At 33.0% G+C, this 24,663-nt stretch overlaps 1 protein-coding gene across 1 annotated transcript in view; it reads left to right on the plus strand.

The window, feature by feature from the left end:
- The window catches only part of ADAMTS19 (ADAM metallopeptidase with thrombospondin type 1 motif 19), a 228,082-nt gene that overhangs the window by 59,485 nt on the left and 143,934 nt on the right, over positions 1-24,663 (plus strand). The window contains exon 7 of the mRNA XM_058539839.1: positions 10,089-10,132. Coding sequence (XP_058395822.1) covers positions 10,089-10,132 — 44 coding nt within the window. The remainder of the gene's footprint in view (positions 1-10,088; positions 10,133-24,663) is intronic.

Consider the following 24,663-nt stretch of genomic DNA (forward strand, 5'->3'; position numbering starts at 1 on the left):
TCAAAAAAAATGAGGATAGTAGTACAGGGTGAACAGGGTGAAGAATATAAGACATCTTGTATAACATGTAATATACAATGAACATTTAATAATTTTCTCAAAGCATAAATAACTGCATAAGATCCTGTGCAAACTTTTATTTATGTGAAAGACATGCTATCAGAAATATCTTTTGTTGTATCATTATATTGCAAATGTTTTTATATTGATACTTTTGTCAGCTCATGGTTAAAATTCACTTTTCTTATTTATAAAATTTTTTTTCCATCCCAAATTATCTTAGACACATTTAAAAATCATTTGTTATTGCTAAAGATATTCTCTAGTGATTGAGAACATTTTATGAGGTTAAAGTTTAATATATTAAATATAACTAGTATTACTTTTATGAACAGGTTAAGGTTTAAATTTAAATGAGAAAATAATATGTAAAATTCCTGAAATGTAGGAATTGTGAAACAAATATTACTCCCTTTTTCTTCTTTTAGCTCTCTGTATCCAGTGAAAGTTTATTTAATAATTTACACTTTCCATTTCTGTAGAGAGAGCCTGCTTTGCCCTGGGATTTTCACTATAAGTTCATTGAAGAGTTCAATAAAATACTGAAACTTGTAATGTTTTGCTTGTTTGAAAGCCTGTACGTCTACTTTGTATACCAAAGCTACTGGATTTTTGCTAAATTATTCATATTGGACTGACTTGCCTCCCAAATTTGGTTGGTCTATAAAGTCTGATATTTGCTACGTAATGACAAAGGAAAGGAATAAACACCTAACTTTTTCAAATAGTTAAATATATGAATGTTTAGAAAAAAAATATAAGCCAGCAGATTATTTCCTTTTTTTTCAGGTTAATGTAGCTATTATCTGGTTTCACTTTTTCAGCATTAAGTAGGTGGATGAGTAGAAAAATGATGAGAAAATTAAGTGGGTGGCAATGAATAAGACCTAGAAAAAGGAATAGCAAAAATAAATGCAGAAAACTGTGTTGGGAAGTATTTTCAATCCAAAGGAAGATTGAAGCATGAATGGAAATTAACACAGCATGTAAGGATCAAGGACGTCTGATACAATAGACAGTGTATTGGACACTGGGGACAAATAAGCCTATATTTTAATCTAAGCTAGCCCAGTTATGAGCTGTGTGAACTTGGCAAATTGTTTAATCTCATTGATCATTTTTATTTGTTTTTTATTCATTTGTTTGCTAAGTGAACAGATATTGGCTGTGTGAAGGACTCTTAAGTACCCTTGACAATAAGCAGTGCATTTGTCATAGTTTTATCGTGTTGGCTAGTTACAGATGAAGTCCCTTGTTTCACATTATCTATATCAAATAGTACAAAGGAAGGAAGTGTAAGCAAATAGGTTTCTGGAGTCTGAACTATGCATGACGACTTTCTCACTTTAGTTTGTGTTTCTGTTCCTTTAGTTTTATGTCCATTTATGGAGCAGAGAACAACAAGTTGAATTTATAAGACTGACTACTGGAAATTACAGCCAATTCCAGTGAATGGTGACACCCAGGGATCTTTTTTTTTTTAAAGAAAGTGATTATCTGACACTTTAATTGATTATTGAATCCTGCATATTATCAGCTTTTCTATAGACAGTTTATATACAGCCTATTTATGGCAAGAGAAAAGAGCCACAGGAAATAATTTTATGTATAAAGAGTAGAAGTAGCATTTTCTTCTGCATAGTTTTTTCAGCGCATTTTCTGTACTGCATAATAAAGTCTTTTTTTTCTGTGAATTTATTGAGTTTGTTTTATGTGCAGAGCACTGGAAACTATTCTATTTCTTAACCTATATAACTTTAGACTGACAAAAATTTGGCATTATCATATTCATATCTATGTATAAGATAATCCTGGACTAAATATTTTTAGAAGGAAAAAAAGAAATTAAAAGCTTTTTAAAAAATATAAAGATGTTAGTCTTTTCTAAAGGATTATAAGCAAAATAAAGGCCCAAGTCCATTTCAAGTTATTTAACAAGTAACTAAGATTTAATGTTTTTATCTCATGTTTTTCTCAATTCTCTGCTAGATTTTCACATTAATTTTATTTAAATCATGTTGTTAAGATTGTTAAAATATATTTTGAAAACATGCATCTTTTCTGTGGTAGAGGTCTCCTTAATGACATTTCAGAGTGACAGGGTAGATTTGGAAACATCATGTGATTAAATGTACAGGCCATTTTAAATCACTTTATTTTTGAGGTCTTCTGTGAAATCAGCTCATACTAAAATTTATCTTATTTGTGACTTTAAGAATTTTTTTATTTGAATAAGAGATTAACAAATTTTAAAGTTTACTTCAAGGAATGCAGTCCTGATGACACCTTGGTTTTAGCCCAGTAAGTCTATATACTTGGCTTCAGACCTCTAGAACTATAAGATAATACTTTTCTGTTTTAAGCCTAAGTTTGTAGTAATTTGTTACAGCAGCAGTAGGAAACTGATAGACTCATATTGGTCTATATCATTTGGAGGGAGGAGCAGACATACTATTTTATTGCATATAAATATCCTAATTTATGTAACTATATTTGTGTAACTTTGTAATTTTTCATGTTTAGAGAAAAATGTCGTATAAATAGCTTTACCTATATATGATTGTAAACATGTGCTAGTATTTATTTAGGGTGATTAAGAAGTACTTTCTCTGTCAAAGGGTATACACATCTAAAATATTGACCGATACTGACAAATAATTCTCCCTGGGCTCACCTGTGGGGCTAAGGTTTATGTGGAAGATCACTGTTTCTCCATATCACTGCTTCCAGTGCCATAACAGTGAAAATCAGCCCACTAAAGGGGATGTTTTTTTGTTTCTAAGTGACCTAGAACCATTTGATCAGGAAAGTATAAATGAATGGTTTGAGTAGTTAAGGAAGAAGAATCCCTTTTTCGTTAGTCTAAACATAAAGGTGATCAGATCTTTAGCTTGGTAAAGAAATTGTGAAAAATAAAATAAAAATTTTAATCTCCATGGATTCCATGTTCTTATCCATATTTGACAAGTTAAACTCATAACCAGCCTAGTTTCTAGCGAATGCTCAACTTAGATAATTATTAAATGTTATATGTTACGTGAGCACATGAGTAGGAAGAAATTGTATAGCTCAGCTATTAATTTTGGTTTCAACCATTCTAAAATGAAGAATGTTTATATAAATCTGAACCTATCAGCAGTAATATATTTGTTAAATCATTGTGTGGGATACAATGAAGTAAATAGTTTAAAGCTGACATGGTGCTGTGGGCTCATAGTAACAGAACCACGAAACATGTTCTCCCAACTGTCAACTCTATGATTTCTGAGTGTAATTTTCACATTTCTCTTTCACATGAAGAAGGCATAAGTTTATGTCCCTTGAAATACTCTTTAACTTAGAATTTAATTTTATTAATGATAGTTTTACCTTTTGTATTTATTGAAATGCTTTTGGTTTATGTACAATATTTCTGAAAGTTAGTTTCAAACTAATGCCATTGGCAAGTAACTTTAATAAAATATATAAATGTATTAATTTAATACAAATCATAGAATAATTTTTGAATGAATCATTTATAGGTATATCCCAGGGTACTATAAAACTCTACAATGAGACTTATTCTCAGATCCATCTTCATTCTTGGAAATTAAAGGCCGCATTTCATTTTTTCAATATAAATCAGAACTTAAGCAGAATTTATTGGCTTTCCCCGTTGCCAAAGTCTAACAGTGTCATTTCCATAAACTCACGTAATGAAACTCTGTGATGCAACCTTTAGGCGCACTGAGCCACCATAAGCCAAATATGAGAGAATTTGAATTCACATGATCACAGGTCTAGTCAGCAAACAAATCTTTATCTCCCATTCCCCCAAAAATCTTTGAATATTATGAAATTAAGAAAACATTATTTTGGTCCTCTGGAAAGAAGTTGACAGTTGAAGAATTGAAGATTAAGAGTTACAGTCTGATCTGAGGTTTTTAAATGCTGCTGACAATTTATTCTTCAGTTGTACTGAGAGGTACTTCCAGTGCTTTTGGATAAAAGACCTTGTGTTTTTTGAAATAATGTGTTTTATTCATGTGTTTGTTAAGTCAACAGAAATTGGCTGTGTGAAGGACTCTAAGTGCCCTTGACAATAAGCGGTGCATTTGTCATAGTTTTGTGTTGTCTGGTTACAGATGAAGTCCCTTGTTTCACATTACGTAAATCAAACAGTCATGTTGCAGCTTCACGCATTATGATATGATGTATTGTATGTTTAGAAAAAGCACATAAAATCCCTTTCCCCCTACATCTGAATATACTTTACACTCAATGATTCTTGGCTTTAAGGTGAAGATTTGATTTTATGTGGTTCTTTAATTTTCTGCATTACCATATTGTTCAATATCATCTATTTTGGATGTTTCTCTCTCCATTTGTTTGCTGGCAAAGGCAATTGCAAAATAGAAATATTCATTATTTAATACAATTCCCCAGACTTCTACCTCACCCATCCTGGGGCCCTTATCACATTACAGAGGTGATTGTGTGTCTTCTTCTTTGCCTTCAGGGTAGAAGCCTTTTTTATTTATCTTTGTATTCTTCCCCTTGTCCAGTGCTTGGCATATAAGAGGCACTTAATGAATCCTACCACATCCATCTTTTTGTTGTTGTTGTTGTTGTTGTTTTGTGAGGAAGATCAGCCCTGAGCTGATCTGCATGGCCTGACAAGCAGTGCATTGGTGCACGCCGGGGATCTGAACCCGGGCTGCCAGCAGCTGAGTGCGAGCACTTAACCGCTACTCCAGGGGGCTGGCCCCTTACCACATCCAGTTGTATAGATTGTGCATACACAACAGGAGAGGGAGCCATTTACATTGTTGTGTATGTAAATGTGCCCCTAGAATTATGCAGCACACAGCCTATACAACCAGGCTTGGTGTCCCTATGATAAATTTGATTTTTATATCTTCTAATGCAGAGAAATGCTAAATATATCTGGTCATTTACTTGTAACAAAAATGTCAGCAAATCTTTTCCATTCTTCTTCATCTGTAATTATATTCAGACTCTGAATAGGTCAAACCACTGGGGGGATACATTTTTCTATATCATTTGGTGTTGGTTTTGAGCCACAGAGACCAACTTTGCCCAACTTGAGTACCAGAAGAGGTATCTTTTTGGATTTTTTTGGTAGGTGGAGACTATTCTGTGTAATGCTGAGAATCAAAGGAAGAATTGAAGAACCAGGCAACCCGAAACACAGTGAAGAAGAAAACTCTAGAAATCTCAACCACTGGGTTTGAATGATCCAGAGCCATTCACATTCTCTTACTATATTATCCACTTTAGATCCTCTGAAAAAGTGGGATTCAGTCTGGGGGACCAAATTCTTGATTAGAAACTGGTGACCAGAAAATATGATGTACTTGAAAGTGGTTTCCCAATGGAAAGATGATGGAGGTTGGGAATGGTTAGGGTTTACCTCAGTGGCTGTCAAGAAATCATTCAGCTTTTTAAAAATCTTTGATTATAATCCTGGGAACAAATGTTCTAATGAAGAGAAGTCTTGTTTTGCTTGGATTTGTAAGGTTTTCAGTTTTGAGTCTTGAATATTGAAGGAAATGTCGACCACTAGTTTAACCTATGAGAAGTTTAAGGGTAGAGTAGCTCAATTGGTTACCTTTTATGAGATAAAAGTCTGTCTTCCCTCCTTATCTAGAGTTGTCTTTCTAATTTTGGCATGTATTTTCAGAAAGATCATTTTTTACATCATACGACATAAATAATATTAAAACCCCCAATGCTGATGAACAGTCTGGTTATTTAGTTCATTAAAATTTCCTTTTCTTTGCTATTTACTTTTTTTTTTTTTAATGGATGTTTTAATGGTTTTTAACATTGTGAAATTTTGGGTTGTACATTTTTGTTTGTCCATCACCATATATATGACTCCCTTCATCTCTAGTGCCCACCCCCCACCCCCACTGCCCCTGGTAACCACAGTACAGTTTTCTCTGTCCATGTGTTGGTTTATATTCCACATATGAGTGAGATCATACAGTGTTTGTCTTTCTCTTTCTGGCTTACTTCACTTAACATAATACGCTCCAGGCCCATCCATGTTGTTGCAAATGGGATGATTTTGTCTTTTTTTATGGCTGAGTAGTATTCCATTGTATATATATACATTTTCTTAATCATTAAAATTTCCTTTTTTTTGCTATTTACTTTTTAATAATTAACAAAAATGAATCCACTTTGCAACATTTGTTCAGTTGGAACAGTAGACTTTGAAGGCATATGCAAGCAATATTGATAGGATTATATCTTCTCTATATAACAGAAAATATTTTGTTTAGAGTGAAGATTAATGTATCAAGTGATAACAGCCAACTTCAATTAACCAGGATGGCCTAACTAGTTTATGGATTTATCAGAAAAAAATAATAGCATATTTGAGAAAAACATTAAAATTTTTACAAATTAGTGAAAACATGCCCTACTATTCCTATTATTTGGAAATATGAAGTAATCAGCAGACAGTACATCCTAATACTACATTGTGTCTACTGCATTTGGAGGATGACCCACTCCTTGGCCAGTCATGTGAGAGAGTCTCTGCAACAGGCCTTTTCTAGAGCAAAGATATCTCTGACATGCATTATAAAAGCAGAGGTGTGAGAAAGTAAGGCCACTAAAATAAACCAAAGCCAGATATTTAAGGGTGGAGTTAATTAAGTGACGGAAGGAAGGGAAAAGGAATAATGTGCAAGGGAGTCTGAGTCCCTCCCTTCCTTGAGTCCTTGTGAAATATTGTAGAAGTGTTCTCAGCTGAGACCCACAGGAATAATAAATCTTCCAGTGATTTTTCTGTGAAGCAATTCATGTGATAAACTATCATACTTGTATTATTTTTGTTGTTTATAACTGCAGATGGTAAATGTATTCCTAAATATTGGATGTGATTTAAAGGAATTATGTTTATATTAAGTCCATTTTGTGCCTTATGTTGAAAATATATTTAAGGTTACGTTTTAACTTCTTTATCCAGGCTCTACCCTTCTCCCCATTACTTTAGTAATCAGGAGTTGATTCTACATCTGTTTCATAGAAATAATCTCTGTGAGACATTTACCAGGAGGAATAGTAAAAAATTATAATTAATTATTTATATTAAAATTCTTCATTCCCCAGTTCATTCATACCCATGGCTACCCACATTTAATTTTTTTTATGTTTCCAACCTTAAAGAATAAAAATGACAATATTGTAACAGTCACTATTTTTTACAATAATTTATAACTAACATAATTCCAAGTTGTAGAAAGATATCTTTGAAAAAATATTAAATATCAATTGAGGTCAATGTGAACATCTTATTGAGGCAGTTATGCAGCCTTTTAAAGAGTTTGGGAAAAGCAGCTGCATGATATAAAATGTAGTAATAGAATAAGGCCTATATGGCTTGTTTCTATGTATATTAAGATCTAATGTCAACGATAAACAAATATGTTTCACTATGCTTAATTACTATATGGTAGGCCGCAGATTGTATTGAATTTTTTAAATTATGTGGTAATCTGGCTGACTAGATAATCAGAAAATGTTCCCATTATAGACATCTAGGAATTGTAGAAAAAATATAATAAACATCCTTTTACATGCACAGATAAGCCAAAAACGAAGAGGGCTCTGGCAAAAAATGTAGTAAGCTCCTGAGGTAATGCGGTAGCTGCCATGGGGGAGTTTATTAGACTTAAAAATTTGGGTTTTGTGGTTTTAAATCCCACATGGAGAAAAGGCTTTGAGGCTGTACAAAGAGGGAAAGTGGAACTGAAATGATTACATGCAGTGAGAACCCTTAGGTACCTACACCCTTAATAAAAGTATGATCTGGTAAAAGCTCTGCAAACAAGCACAGGTTGTCAGTAGGAAGCATTCTGTCTCAGCCATGACCTTAGGCTAGGAAAAAATGGCTCCTCTCGGTGTTCATTACCACAAATGTGATTCCAACATTAAAACACATCATGAAAGCACATGTGAAACTGCTTTAAAGGGGCCCTCTTTCAACTTACACCACACAAGACAACCACAAATAAAGTAAAACTGAATGAGTTCACAATAGAATTCCAAAATATAAGATGATAACATCTTTCATTGTAAGAGCCAAGAGTCATAATAAAGAATAATTAAAAAAACTGGCAGACATTATAAAAAAGTGTGTTCACATGATTTAAAACACACACAAAATTTAGAATATGAGAATAATATATTTTGGAAAAAAGAACAGTTGATTTTAAAAATGAGGAAAATAAAACATCTATAAAAGGAATATGGTAGTATACTTAAAATCTCAATTTCTGAGTTGAAGAGCAGATTAGATGCAGCTGAAGAGAGCACTAGTGGATTGGATAATAGATCTGAGGGATTCTCCCATAAGGCTGCATAGAGTGATTAAGAGATGGAAATAGAAGAGGTTGCTTGAGAATTACAGACTTCAGAATGAGAAGAACTAACATGCACCTAAAGAAGTTCTAGAAGAGAGTAGAGAGAATGTGAGAGACAATAGTAAAAATTTTTATGTGTTCATGGATCCTCAAATTGAAAAACATACAAAGTACCAAAGAAGAGAAATAAAAAAAAAATCAGTGCCTAGACACATCTTTGTGGGACTGCAGAACTACAAAGACAAAAAGAAATCTTAAAACTGACCAGAAACCATGGTATATGTCAATTATAGCTCAATAAAAAAAATTAACCAGAAACCAAATACATGAAAGAAGAACGAGGTGATTGTAGACTTCTAATCTGTTTATGAATGCTAGAATAAAGTGAAATAATATCTTCAATGTTATTTGAATATATCTTCAATATCTTGAATAATATCTTCAATATCTCCCAATTAGGATGAATAAAGCCAACTAAAATTCTATACTCTGCTACTGTTCCATTATGAGTAAATACAAGCTAATGAGAATATGTTCCAGTATGAATAAATGCAAACTAAGGAGATGCTGAAGAATGTACTTGAAGAAAAAGAATAATGAGCTCTTTAGAAAGTAAAGATACAAGATATTACTAAGAAAAGAAATTGCTAAGTAGATAGGCAAATCTAAATAAGCACTGATGGTTTAGAAAAAACTAACTTGAGATTTTAAAAATTGAGATGGAATTATAATGTCAGATAAAAATTACATGAAAGATTGAAAGAAGAGGTTGGATTGAAAGCATTTGATGTCCTTACCTTTTTCAGGAGTAGACTAAAGATAATTTTTAACTTTAGACATTTTAAGTGAATGTGACAGGCAGAATAATGTCCATGTTCTAATCCACAGAACCTGTGACTGTGTTATATTATATGGCAACAGGGACTTTGCAGATGTGATTATGTTAAGTATTTTGAGATTAGGAGATTATCCTGAATTATCTGGGGGAGCCTAAGGTCACATACCTAGTAAAAGATGTATAAAAATTTCTGTTTTCATAGAGTTTCCCTCCAAAGCTCATAACTTGTTAGGGAATGCTCTCCAAGATGTAGTAGTCAAATAAAGAGCAAATTATAGAATATTGTTCTTGGTTAGATGTCGCCTATGTAGAAGTACTATTTTCCTCATGCCCTTATTAAAATGATTATTATAAGTCTTTAAAAAATTTGTCAATCTTATGATATAAAATTTTATGTTGTTTTAAATTTTATTTTTTACATTTAAATCTTAAATCTGGAAATTATTTTTGTGTTATGTGAAGTAGGGATCTTATAATATGTTTTAAACAGAAAGCCATGTTTCAACACCAGGTATATATATATTTTTATAATAAAAAAGTGAAATTCTGTAAATTCAAAGCAAGATGGAATTTTATTTTTGAAATATTGTCTCATGAATAAGGACAACATGTTTCAGGATTATATCAGATAAAAATGTATCATAAAAATTTAATCTCACATTTTCTTAGAATTAAAAATTAATCTTATTCTCAGTTTTATTAAATTCTTGGACATAACAGATGTGGTTCAGTTGTTCATATAACTTAAAAATGAGTCACATAACCTCTATTTGTGGAAAAGTTTATCTTCAATTTTCTATTTTTCTTTCTAGGAAAGATTTCTGTGTACACAAAGATGAACCATGTGATACTGTTGGTAAGTGTACACAAAAATTTTTACACTTTTGAGTTCTGGGGACCTTGAACACATAATTTGTTTAAATATAGGGAATTATTTGAGAGTGCCGGTTTTAATGGAATATTTTTAGAATGTCAGAGATATATATTTTCCACCTAACCATTTGTCAATACTTCAGTTACTAATAAAACAGCTTAAAGACATGCATACACTATATATTGGAGAAAATTTTAAACAATGCCTTAAGAATATCATGTGTTTTTTGTTGTTTTTTCAGATATATACACATGGGTTCAATAAAATTCTATTATTAGTAGTAAACCAAAACAAACTATATTAATGACAATATGATTGACCTTTTTCAGGCTAACAAATTTGTTTTTGAGTTATATATGCTTGAAGCTCTTTGCAGACTGTGTCACAAAAAGTCCATCTATTTTGCATGACTCGTGAGGATTTTCTGTACACAAAGTACGAAATAGTCTAAATTTTGTCCTGGATATCTAAAATCCCTAAAATGTAACCATATAGCAAATGGAATCCATGAAACTACAGTTTTTAATTTTAAAAGAATGGCCACATATATGCTAACATAAACGCATCTATATAAATTTACCTATCCAAATATGTATATAAATATATGTGTAACTATATATAGATATAAACTATATAACTATATATAAACATACATATATAGCTTTAATTCATGTAGCTATATATAATATTATTAGTAATGTATATTTTTGAGTCATAATTTGGTTTTGAAATATCATGTAGGGTTCATTTCTATAGAGTAATAAGTATTTTAATTTAACCCTCCTTGAGGTGTCATTTATTCTTTGTAAGAGAAACAATAAAAGAAGGGATAAAAGCAGAACAAAGGGTTATGGGTATTTAAAAAAATAATTCTAACTAGTTCCGTTAACTTAAGTTCTCATCAACGTGCTCAGATGATTACGATCTTAGATAATAGTTGCTTAGATATTAGCAAGAAGTTATAATAATATAAAGCAGATGATAATGAAATCAAAGGACTATTTGGTTCAGAAGCTGAATTGATTCAAGGATGATCTTCCTAATGTTAACTCACTTACCTGCTTCCTGCATTTTCTTTTTCTTTTCTTTCCTGAAATCTCCAGAAACTACATCTTGATTTATAGTTCTAATCAACCTAACCACGGAAGCTTTCGATTACCAATAAAGCTTGTCTCAAAATAATTACCTTTTTCTTCCACTTCAACAACTATGTCGCCCCTAAAGCCTTCTTTAATACTTCTTGTCTCATTCGAGCACCTGAGAAAAATCAGCAGTTCGGGCAGTCTCTTCCATAATTACACATGCCAGCTGCCTCTTTATCTCGTGGACACATGGACTGAAGAAGCAAGTACTAACATGTGGAGAACCAATTTCTGTTTTGATTACGACTATGTTTCACATCTTGCTAAATCTGCTAATTGAAAAAGCATACATATTTGTGATATATATTATCTATCAAACATATTCTGGTTTAAAGCACATTTGAATAATGAAGTACACTGATGTCTTTGGACTATCAGAGTATGTAGGGTTCAGGAGGAAAGTGGTGTAATCATTCCCCAGCTCTATTTGTCCGATCCATTAAGAGTTTGATAAAAATCAGTTTTAAATATAGCCAGGATGTGGAAAGTCCATTGCCCTTCCTGAGATCTCCCTGTATTTCTGAGTGCTGAGATTCTCAGGGACACCTCTGGCATCACTAAGTCTTAGTTCTCCCCTCTGTATCTTGTGGCAATTCTTTTTCCCAGCCTAAATATGAGACAAGGCTCTTTTTCCTATTTAGTCTTGAGTAGAGTAAAAGTCTGAAAAATTTTCTCAAGAGAGATAAAATGAAAACCTATAACAAGTCAGAGTAGTCTCTTCATCCCAATCCCCACCCCCCAACAAAAAACCATTTTGTCACACTAACCATGCCTTTGCCTAGAGACATATACACTGATGAGATTTATAAAGACATTTGTGAGAAGTAGGCATTGCGGTTGCCACCCCATCATCCATGCATCTACCACTGTGCAGCTGTGATGCTGTGTAGGGAAGGATACTTCTCCAGGGACAGGTCAGGATTAGGTTACCAAGGGGGTCATTTCAGGACCTCAGGCCTTACCAGTCAGCAGGTGGCACTGCCCTGGTTGGGACATATGATCTGTCACCTATGTTTGCATCATCAAGCTGAAGAAAGGAACATTTTTCATGGTTGAATCTTGTTCATATATGTCCCCACTGGATGTAAACAAGGAAGGATGCAACCCTGATGGCTGTAATCACAAAGGATACTAGCCTTTGGATGAATCTGACCTCAGACATTTTAAAATCGCCTATTGTAACACTATTGATTGTATTTTCGTCAGATGCTTTTCTTAAGTCAGTGTATACCTTCTTTCCTCTTACTATTACTGCTATGAAGTCAGCCCATTTCACTTTGGATGCTATAATGAAAATATTGAAAGAGAGGAAAGAGAAAAGAAAGAAGTGAATTTATTAGTTTGAATAATATGGGCCTGAAAGTTAACTTTAATGTGACAATTTTCCCTACTCTTCTGGGTATAGTGAGAGGGGAAGGACAGCAGTTAAAAGCTTTGGATTTATCTTATTAACTTGAACTATAAATGCAGAGAAATGCCTATATTTTAAAAGCAATAGTAAGACTTATGCTGTGCATTGTAATTTAAAAACACTTTCGTGGACATTATCTCATTTAATTCTCTCAAAATCTGAACTCTCTAGTTTTATTATCATTATTATTTTATGGATGAAGAAAACTCTGAAATAGAATAGAGCCTGGATTTTGAATTCAGACATCTAGATTTAAATCAGACTCTGCTGTATGTTACCTACATGAAGGTGAATATGGGCACATTATTTAATACCTCAAAAGCTTGGATTCCTCGCTTTTAAAATAAAGCTTGGACCTCACAGAATATTGTGAAACTGTGACGCTTGCAAAGACAGCTAATTTTTTATTGGCACTCAGTATGCAGTAGTTTTGATCACATTCTCTTACTCCTACATAGAAGCTACCTGTTTGCTCAGCATCACTCTTAGTAAATGGTGGGGCTGTCCTCTGCCTCAAATCTTCTTACTATTATGAAAGTCAGCTTTCCTTTAAAACATGGTACATTCAGATAATAGAGGACAATACAACTAGAAGACTGCAGGTGAGGAAAATATCTTTGAATAAGGTCATGGAATAAAATCATATAAATTAAAAAATATAAAGAAATGGCAAATGTAAACTTGGAAATAACTCATTTACCAGCATTTTAACTTTGAAAAAATAGGATATTTTGCTTATTTGCTAATGCAAAAGATCTGTATATTTTAGGTGAGCTGGGCTATATCAATGTGGGATATTATAAATAAATGCTTGAGTTGATAAGTTGTACTTATTTATTAAGCATATATTTGAAAAGCTATTTAGAGGGTAAAAAGTAAAAGTTGTGTTACTACCCCGGTTAATCACACTTTTTCTTGTTGTTTTAGTTAGGTAGGATGGTTTGGTAGGTTGTGGTAGGTATATAAATACTGGAGGAAAAAAATGCTATTAAAAGTTTTAATCAGCAAAATGTCAATTCTAAAATATATGTGTGCTCACTTTTTAACATCCTTGAAATTGAGATTTCTTTTGCAATCAATGGCTTATTAGAATTGTGTCATAGTTTAATTCAAAGTTTTTTAAATCTTAGGTTGGATGAACTATAATGGTATCCTTAAATTTCAAGAGAAATAAAGTATAATACTGGATGCAAGTGGCAGCTATTTATGCATTGGTATTGCTAGTAAAATTGCCTGACTTTCTGTGGCAGGTGGAATAATGGTCCCCAAAGAGGTCCATGTCTGATCCCTGGAACCTGGGAATATGTTAGGTTACACAGCAAAGGGAAATGAAAGTTGCAGATGGAATTAAGGCTACCAATCGACTGATCTTAAAATAGGAGGATTATCCTGGGCTATCCTGATAAGCCCAATGTAATCACAAGGTCCTTAAAAGTAGAAAAGAGAAATAGAAGAGTTCAGAGTCAGAGGGAGATGTGATTACTGAAGAAAGGCACAGAGAGATGTGATGTGAGAAGGATTTGACTCGTCATTACTGGTTTTGAAGATGGAGGAAGGGGACCCTAAGTAAAGAATGAGTGGTCTCTAAAACCCAGAAAAAGTGAGGAAACTGATTTTCCCCTAAAGCCTCCAGAAGGGAACACAGACAGCTCTGTGACATCTTGATTTTATCCAGTGCAGTCTGGATCAAACTTCTAACGTAGAGAATTGTAAGATAATAAATTCAGGTGTTTTAAGCCATTAAATTTGTGATGATTTGTTACAGCAGCCATAGAAAAACAATATACATTCTAGTAAATAATGACCCCCTCTCATCACTTATAGAGAAGGGATAAAGGAACATGGTGCTCTTAAATCTTTACACTGTGCTGTCAACAATTCTGGCTCTATAGTTAAAGAACTGATGAAGAGTATTATTTTAGATAAAAAATAGAAATTAGTACCATGATATATAAGTATATATAAAGAGCAACAAACTGGGGCTTACTAACAAACATGATTAATTATACTTGACCATTTCTAGCTGAGAAACTAGATCAAAGGAATAGTCTATATCATATGATAACCATGAAAGAAATAAAATCAATTCTTTAAAATATTTCCAAGAAAATACAGGCCCTGATGATTTTACAGATGATTTTTACTAAAATGCCAAGGAGTAGATCATTCTACTATTATACAAACTATTTTAGAGAATAAAAAAGGGTGACTTAGCATATAAATTTCTTACCAAATCCTAAAGAAGACAATGTAAGAAAGAAAAATAATAAGCTATTCTCACTCAGCAAAGAAATGAAAGAATTCTAAACCATATATTGGCAGATATTATCTCACAATGTGTTTTTAAATAACCAAGTAAAATTATTTTATTCAAGATTTATTCCAGAAATGCAAGGATAGTTTAACATTAGAAAATCTTAAAATGTAACTGTGTAATCCAATTAAAGATAAAAACCATATGATCATCACAATGGATAAAGAAAATATCTTTCATAAAATTGAAAACATATTCATGATGAAAACTCTTGGCAAAATAGGGCAAAGTAGAAACTTTATTAACCCAGTTAAAGATATTTATAAAAAAATACATAAATACCTTTTTTAAAATAGTGAAACCTTAAAAGCATTCCTTCTAAAATCAGAAACAAGTAGAGAATTCTATCACTACTTCTATTCAGCAATATATTGGAAACTTTAGTCCTTACAATGAAATGGATAAGATTGTCTACATTAAAAAAAAACATAGAGAATATGGAATTAAATTATTAGAATTAATAGGAGAGTTAGGTAGTTAGATAGCAAATCAATATTCGGTAGCCAGGTATATTTTATATGCAAGCAATAGGCAGATAGACATTTAATTCAAAAATTATATTTAATATACGGAAAGACAAAGTTCTTTGAAATCTATCTAATAATAAATACATAAGATATATGGAGAAAATTATAGAGCTATCTTGCAATTCAATAGAGACATAACTCAATGAAAAGATAAACCATACTTATGGTCTGAAAGACTACGGATGATACGAATGTCCATTTCCCTCAAATTGGTCTATTGATACAACATATTTCTGTAAAAAAGGAGTTTTGGAGGAAAATCGACATGCTGATTCTAAATGTTATATGGAGGAGCATAGGCCTAAGAATTGCCAAAACACTAGTGAAGACATATGGAGGGGGAATGTGTTCTCTCAGATATCAAGATGTAATAAATAGGACAATGCAGTTGCACATATTTGGAAAATTGATATATAAGACAAAACACTGGGAGAAGAGGCGCATGGTATTAAGATAAATTGATTATTCATATGGACAAAAGTCAAACTGAATCACATATAGTTTAATTTTTTTTAATTTAGGAAAGAAAATATAGAAAAATAATTTTATATTTTTGAGGTAGAGACATATTTCTCAAAAAGGACACAAAAATGCAATTCATAAAGGAAATTCTTGATGAATTCAACTATATTAATGTTTAAAATTTCTATGTATCAAAAGATATCATAATGACAGTGGGTAAAAGAAAACCCAATCTTCTATCAGGGAGAAGGTACAGTATTTCATGGATTTCCCGGTGCCTCCGTTGTCATTGATTTTATGACAATTTTATGACTTTTTTTAATGTACCATGAAAGAGAAAAAAACCCCAATGTAGTAAATTCTAATTGTAAGATATGATCAATTTTAAGACATCATAATGTGAAATAATGTGAATCTTGGAATTAGTGATGTATAGTATTTGCAACACATATAACCAACAAAGTATTAGAACTCAGAGTATAAAAACAACTTCTATAAATCAGTAAGTAAGAAACAAACAAGCAGGTAAACATGCCAAATAGGGCAAAAGATTGTAACAACCATTTTTAGAAGAGAATACATCAGGAGTGAATTTAAAAAAAAAAGGAAAGATGTCAGCCTCATTAGTAATAAGGGAAATGCACATTGGATCACTAGGAGATTTCTACCAATGAGATTGATAGAATTAAAAGTCTGACATTATCAAGTGATGGGAATAATATGAATCTATGGAAACAGTTTTATACTTCAGAAGGGAATGTAAATTGGTATAACCACTTTAGAAAACTTTTGGCAGTGTCTACTAAAACTAGCATATGTATAACCTGTGATCATTAATTCCATTCTTAAGCATATACCTAAGAGAATCCTATGTGCACTAAAGAAACATGCAATAGAACATTAACAGTCATCAACCAAGAGTAAATTTATAGATCGATATTTGATGAATCAAGAAGCCACGGCATATGTGTGGTGTGTAACTGGAAAATATCACATAGTGGGAGAGTGTAGAGATGATAAGGTATAAAGCCTCAAGCTATAAAGAATTTCAACGTTTCACTTTTGGTTAGAGGATGAGAACTCTGAAAGTGGGCCTGAGAAAACGTATTTACGCTAGAAATTTAAACATGGATATATAGCATATCAAAGTCTAAAGTTAATGTGTGGAATACAGGAATCCATTGTCCTTAGGACACTTCACATACCCTGCCCTGATTGTAGACTATTATTATTTTTAAAAATTTCTTTCCATTTTTAAAGCCCACAAGGTGGTGTTATGGTTTTCTACAGTGTTTAATTGGATTTATCCACATATTTATGCTCTTATTAGTTCTTCATTCTTTCTTAAAACCCAGATCTTTCTTCTGATTATACTCTCCTGCTAACTGAAGTGATATTTATTAGAATTTCCTTTAGTAAAGATCTGCTGGTGGAAAATCTTTAAGTTTTGTTAGTCTGAAAATGTTTTAATTTCACTCCCTCATTTTGAAAGGTATTGTAAGTGAGTATAGAATCCCAATATTCGGGGTACGTTGTTTTGTTTTTTTTTCAGCATGTCGTAAGTCTAGTTCACCTGCCTCCTGGCATTCATTGTTGCTCTTGAGAATTCAACTATCAGTCCGAACTCCTTTTAATGTAATATATCTGGTTTTAAGATCTTCTTTTTAAATTCCTTGTTCTGTGCACTCACTATGACAAATGTCCTCCCTTCCTCCCTCCCTTCCTTCCTTCTTTCTTGCCTACCTGCCTGCCTGCCATTATCCTTCCATCCACCCAAAATGCCCAGTTCTTGATTTCTTTTTATCCTACTTTTTATTTGTCATGCTTCCTGAATCTGAAGATTCATGTCTTTTATTTATTCTGGAGAATTCTCTTAACAATATCTCTTTAAATATAGTGTTTACCCCCATTCTTTCTGTCATTCTTTCTGAAAGTCCTAATAAAATCATGTTACAGTTTCTTTTTCTGATTTCTCTTATCTCTTATTCTTTCTTCCTACCCATCTCTGTCTTTCTATGCTGTGCTCCAGGTAACTTTTTCCACTATATTTCTCAGTTTACACTAATTTTCTGTTTTCTTAGAATGCTATTTAATCTATTTAATGTATTTATCAAGGATTTTTAAATTTCAGTGACTCTTTTATTTCTAGACATTCCATTTGATTTTTTCCTGAATCTGCTAAGGCGTTTGATGATATATTGAGCCTTACTCATATTTTCAATCTCTTCTTTAAGGTTTAAATCATTTGAAGTGTACTTTTTGAACAGTCACTAACTAATAATTCTATTATTGATGTTCTTGTGGTTCTAGTCTTTGTTGATTTTGCTGAATCCTGTTCATGGTGCCTTGTGACTTGTAGGTTATATAATTTTGTATTTAAGCTCTTATTATTATTTTTTTCATCTATGAGAATTCTGTGTGGCCTGGGAGAGAGGGTGCCCCTCTCAAGATATAATTTTTATTCACAAATACCTTAGGGGTATTTAAGTTAATTTCTTGGGTTAGTATCCTTGGACCATGCACGTAATGTAAATTAGGTATCCCAACTGTATGAATATTCTCAGGAGAGGCTTTGTTGAGTTTTTTGTTTGTTTTTTATTTTTTTTAAACAGAGTGTGGGTCAAAGTAGTCAAGTTTTTATGCCATTACCTTTTGCCAGGAAGCACTTTGTTTTTCTAACCTATCCCAGCTACACTTGGTCATATATTCCACTTTCTCAACTTTCACATGTGCTGGAACACCGATTTGGAGAATTGGTGTTATAGTTATGGGACTCCCACAAGTTTTTTAAAAATAATTTTAGAAGCTGTTCTGTAGATGCTTAAATTGGCTATATGCTATAAGCTAGTGATTCTCAAAATTTTTGGTCTTAGCATCCATTTGTACCCTTGAGAATTTTTGAAGATCCCAAAGGCCATTTTTATGTATGTAGTATTTGTCATTGTCACCATATTAGAAATTGAAACTGAGAAATTCTAAAAACATTTTAATTCATTTAAAATGAACAATAATAAACTCACCAAATGTTAGGATAAAGAACATAGTTTTTATAAAAATTAACTACATTATTCAAAACAAAAAGTAGTGAGAAGATATGACTATATTTTTGCAAAAATCTCTTTATGTCTGATTTGTAGAAGACAGCTGGGATCTTGTATTTGCTTCCACATATAAGATGTTACTGTTTGTTATTTTGGTTAAGTGTATGAGGAAAATCTGGCCTCACAGATATATAGTTGGAAACTGGTTGAGTATTTTCAGATCATTGTAGATATTCTTCTTTGAAAGTACACTAAAACACCAGTGCTGGTGTTTTAATGGCTAATGGATTGTGACAATGTGGAATCTGAAAGCCTGTCAATAAACTTTTATACTCTGTTACATTAATATCTGTTGATATGTCTTACATTTTATGTGGATGTTTTAACTATGCATGGCTTTTTGGCATCATTCAGTGGTCAACTGGAAAATATAGGTTCACTGAGTTAGGCAGATCTTCTAAATGTTGACAAGTTTCACCATACTATATATATATAAAAAATCATATTTGTCAGTATCACCATCGATCTCATCAGAAAAGTGTCTAAGTGTTGGGAAACTGCCAAGCTCATGGTGATAGATAAAAATTTTCCAATATTCTAATTTCACTTGAAAGCTCGAATTTTATTATTGGCAAAAAAAAAAAAAAAAAATACCATCAGTTGGTTTCCTTGGAGTGACAGGTTAACTTTGTTCATTTTGGGGTAAATATCAGCCAGATTCCCAAGTCTGAGTAACAAAGGTTTGTCTTTTAGGCATTCTTTCAAGTAAAAATGGTGTTCAATGAGTAGCACAGTTAGTTCAGCTCATATCTCAAACAATCTCACGGTTCTTTTCCTAGAGACAATTTCATATTTTTGTCTGCCACAGAAATGCTTTATCCATACTTCCTTTTCGTTATACAACATATTAAAAAATGTGTATACTCAAGGGTTTAGATTTAATAAGGTTAATACATTTTGCTGCTTCATCTAGGACATTTTAAAGTGAAATTGGCATTTTTCCTCCTGGGAGTGAGTGGCAGTGAAAAATAAAATGACTGACAGTGAAGTTTGGTGCCTTCCTTTGTGCTAGGCAATGTTAGCCATCATTGCTTTTGCACTATTAGTGTAAGTGTTGACAGTTTTGACCTTGTGGACCTCTTGAAAAGATATTAGGGATCCACTGAAGAGACAGTCAATGTTGATTGTCAGTGATCACTTGTGTGTGTGTGTGTGTATGTGTCTGTGTGTGTTTCATGAAACCTTTCAAGGACTTTAAAGTATAGACAATTGGTAAACACTTAGAGCTGGCAAAGGTACATGTTGATCAATATTAGTTTCCAGCTATGAATATTTTTCTAATACTTGTTGATGAGAAAGGCTGTGCATACTTTACCAACAGATTTCCAACTGTAGGTGCTTTGACCCTCCCTGCTAAGACTTAGATGCTTCCATATTATTAATAAACTCGCTTCTCGTCTTTCAGCAGGTTGGAATGATAGTTTATTATTCTGTAGCCTTCTGAATAATTCTGATTTTATGTACTTGCAAATTGTCAAACAGGCAGACAGACCACCTAGGAAGCAACTGCCTAAAAGAAACATATTCAGAGACTAAAACATACTTAAATAACCCTTTTATGTTGACACGGTACATGTGAGAATCTCCAGACACTTCCCTTTCCAAACCAATACATTCTCCAAACCACATTTCAGCAGAAGTAATCATTTTTATTGGGTGAGAAGAAGAGGTCAAGCCAATTTTTTTAAGTAGCTTAATTTTCATTAAACAGCAGTTGTGGCATCTTCTCCTCCATTGTGGCATCTAATGCACAGAGAATTTCAGAGACTGAGAATACTTGAAGAAATTACTGAGATAATCTGTCTACTCTAATAATAACCTTTGGGTTAGAACTATATTATTTCTGCTGAAAAACCAAATTTAGTTTAATATTCAGTGTTTTGAAATTTGTAATCCTTTTGACTAGGCAAAGAATGAAGTTAACTTTTTTTCTGTGTAAATCTTACTTTCTAAGTGAATTAGTAGAACTGTGCAATAATAAGTGGGTGTTACTTTAAGCTACTACACTTGTGGTAATTTGTTATGCAGCAATAAAAAACCAACACATGCAGACTAAAGAATGCATATTATTATGCTTTGATTGGGGGTTTATATCCTGGAAAAAAATGAGGCCACCTTGGATGAAAGTACACTTCATGGCCCTCTGTGGAAGCAGAGCAAGAGAGAAGAAAATGTTTGTTAAGGAATAAAAGTTAGGGGAGAAATTCAAAGCTATTTCTACTTACCATACCTGATGGCACAGTATAACAGTGAAAAGATTTTAAGAGGATTTTGCAAGGATTTACTACAATCCTACAATCTTTACAATTCTCCACATTTAATATTTCTTTTCCCTTGTCTCATCAGTGATGAACAAAAGCACATGAAAGTGAAGTGGGTCTGAACACTTGCCCTGTGTAGCAGAAAGGAAACAGGTAGGGAAAACTGGGTCTTGAAGTAGGTAAATTGGTTGGCACCAGCTTGGAATATAGGAAAATGCACCAATCTTTGGGCATCCAGCCAAGAAAATAAGCAAACCCAAGGGAATCAGACTGGGTTGGGGCATGACTCTAACTTTGCAATAAAAAGGCCTGTGAAGTTCTTCTATTGATAAGGTGATCATATAATCTGTAATTCATGCTAAGACACTTTGAAAAGTTAAAGGAGGCATAATTAATAATTATGCTTGGAAAAAACATAAAATGAGAAGCCCCAGGCAAACTAGCTGTATGGTCACTCTATTATTAATGAGCATGTTTGAGGCATGCTTTTACGTATTCATCAGATTTGTAAATTATATGTTAAAAGTACTTATTAAGTTACAACAATTATTTCTGTACTTTAGATCTTTCATTACTTAATACCCCAATACTAATAATTAAACTTACTGGGAATCAACATATAAACATTTGTTGCATATATTGGAAGCTGGTTTCACATCATTTCCCTCACGCTTGCTTTCCCTCAATCTAGATGGCCGCAGAGCATTGGCTATTGGTGCATTATAAGGGTCTGAGTCTCAGACCATTTATATATATCAGATATAAAGAGGATGATAACCCTCATGATGTTCTAAATTCCGATATCTGAAAGGCCTGGAAACATACTTAGAAGATAATATGAACTATTCCTCTTTATTTGTCCTTCTGCCTCAATTTTTATTGGTTCTTTCATTTCAGATGATCTTCTTTTCACTTCTCTGTCTCTCTATCTCTCTATTTTTTTCATTTGTTCAATTTTCTCCGTTATATTGGAGCACCTACTGTGTGCCTAAGAACGTATTAGGTGCCAGGTGCTAGCGATAGTGTGGTGACTAAAATGAACCTACTTCCACATTCTTTTAAATCTTTTCCTTTTTGCTCTCCTTTTATAATTCTTGCCTAGGTAACTACAAAAATTTCCCATTTGTCTTTCTTTTACTCTGAGCCAACTTTCTCTCCACAGATATGCTGTCATGGCTTCCAAGCATAAATGCACTGATACACATCTCTTAAGTATCAAGAAGCCTTAGTATTTTTTAGAGATCTGGATATCATCTATCATCAAATTTTAATAATCTTGTGATGATCAGAACACAGTGCCTTGATCTCAGTAAAAATTTTTTTATATGATTTATTTCTTTTTTTAAAGCAATAGTATTGAAGAAAATAGACAGTTTATAAATCATTTTTTCTTTTTGTTTAATTATTAATATGTAATAATATTAATGTAACCTATAATATTTTAATGTAAATGTTTAGTAGGTCAATTCTATTATAGTCTATAGAATATTATCAATTATACATGACAAAATATGCAGAAACTGTCTAAGCCCATACAAAAGAAAATGCTTTTTCAGATATTGCAATGATTTGGATCTTTAATACCTAAATAATCTAGTGATGCAGCAAATTTGTCATTTTGTATGTGTCATATCTTCCCAATTCTGGTCCTTAAGTAGTTGGAAAATGGTAATGACTCTAGAGAATATTGAGATTATGGGGATGCTTCATTTGCATTTTAGAAATAATAAAATTCTGTAGGTAATTTTCTTTAAATGACAAGATGCTAGTTCTTACTGTTTTTTTGCAGACAAGAAACTATCTGTGTCTAGTTTAAGGTAAGCTGGAGTAAACACACTCCACTCTTCTCTCTTGAATGCAGCTATAAAACGTGGGAGAATGGATCAGCTATTTGAGGATTTTAAAAAGTAAATAGTAGCATGCAGATTGGGAAGAAGACAAGAATTTGAAGTACCACCAAATCAGCAGTGAGTTTATTATTTTTCTCTCTCTCTCCTGGACTCAACACAGCCCCAACTTGGAAGTGGTCATTAGGACATGTATAGAGAGAGCTCTAGGGAATCCTTCTAGTTTGAATCAAGGACCAGGAAAGTCCACTACTGTTCAGAGAAAGTGGAGGAAATCTCCCCTTTAAAAAAGTTGTCTGCATTCTCTCCTGCCCCATCTGCCAAGCAATCCTATGATAGTGGCAGTGGGGACAGCAACAGTGAGAGCAACAGGACTCATAAAACTCTGAGATGAACCTTCCTCTCTGATCTGAGGAGCTTTTATTCCAAGAGGGTGGGGTGAATCCCATTGCTTTTAGTCTCTGTCCTCCTGTTGCTTAGACCTGGAAGCAGATGCAGTCATGAGAAGTGCACAGCAGAGTGGGGTAACGAAAGGCTAAACTTTCTGGGAGCAGGACTGAAATGAAAACCACAGGGACATGGAAGGTACCAGGGAGATAATGGAGAGGGAGGAGCTAGGGAAAGTAACTCCATAAAGCTGTTTATCAACTCCTTTGCTCACCTCTAAGCTTTCCATGTGTGAATATAACCCTAAGATCTCTTTGAGAAATGAGCTACTAAGCTACTGAGCCACCTATGTCCCAGACTGGTCCGTAGGTGACAAACACATAGGATAGATTTGAATTAGCAATGAAAAGTCTTTGAAAATTGACAATGAAAATTTGACAAGGAAACCAAAGCCCACAGAAGACTTGGAAGTTTAGAACTTACATCCTGAACCCAGCTAAGCGATTTTATGCTAAAAAAAAATTAAGAAGTATCAGCATTCTGCATAGGATTTAAATAAGACTGAAAGTCTCATGATATAAATTCGAAATGTCCAGGGTACAATACAAAATTACACCACCTATGAAAAATAGGAAAATCTCAATTTGCTTGAGAAAAGACACTCAACAGATGCCCACCCTGAGATGGCACAGATTTTGGAATTATATGACAAGGACTAAAATATCTATTATAAAGATGTTCCAACAAGTAAGGGCAAACATTCTTGAAATGAATGGAAGGATAGAAAGTCTCAGAAAATAAATAGAATATATAAAGAAAAACCAAATGGAAATGTTAGAATTAAGAAAAGAATAACCAAAATTAAAATCTCTCTGGAAGTACTGAATAGTAGAATGGAGAGAGAAAAGAGTCAGTGAACTTGATGATAGATCAGAAGAAATCATCTGATCTGAACACCAGAGAGAAAAGAAGATTGGGGGAAAAAATATGAATAGAGTCTCGGGGATCTGTAGGAAGCATCATAAGTAGTCATCATGGGTCCCAGAAGGAGAAAGAAGGAA

This window comes from Diceros bicornis, chromosome 1 (genome assembly GCF_020826845.1).
Source record: "Diceros bicornis minor isolate mBicDic1 chromosome 1, mDicBic1.mat.cur, whole genome shotgun sequence".
Taxonomy (NCBI): Eukaryota; Metazoa; Chordata; class Mammalia; order Perissodactyla; family Rhinocerotidae; genus Diceros; species Diceros bicornis.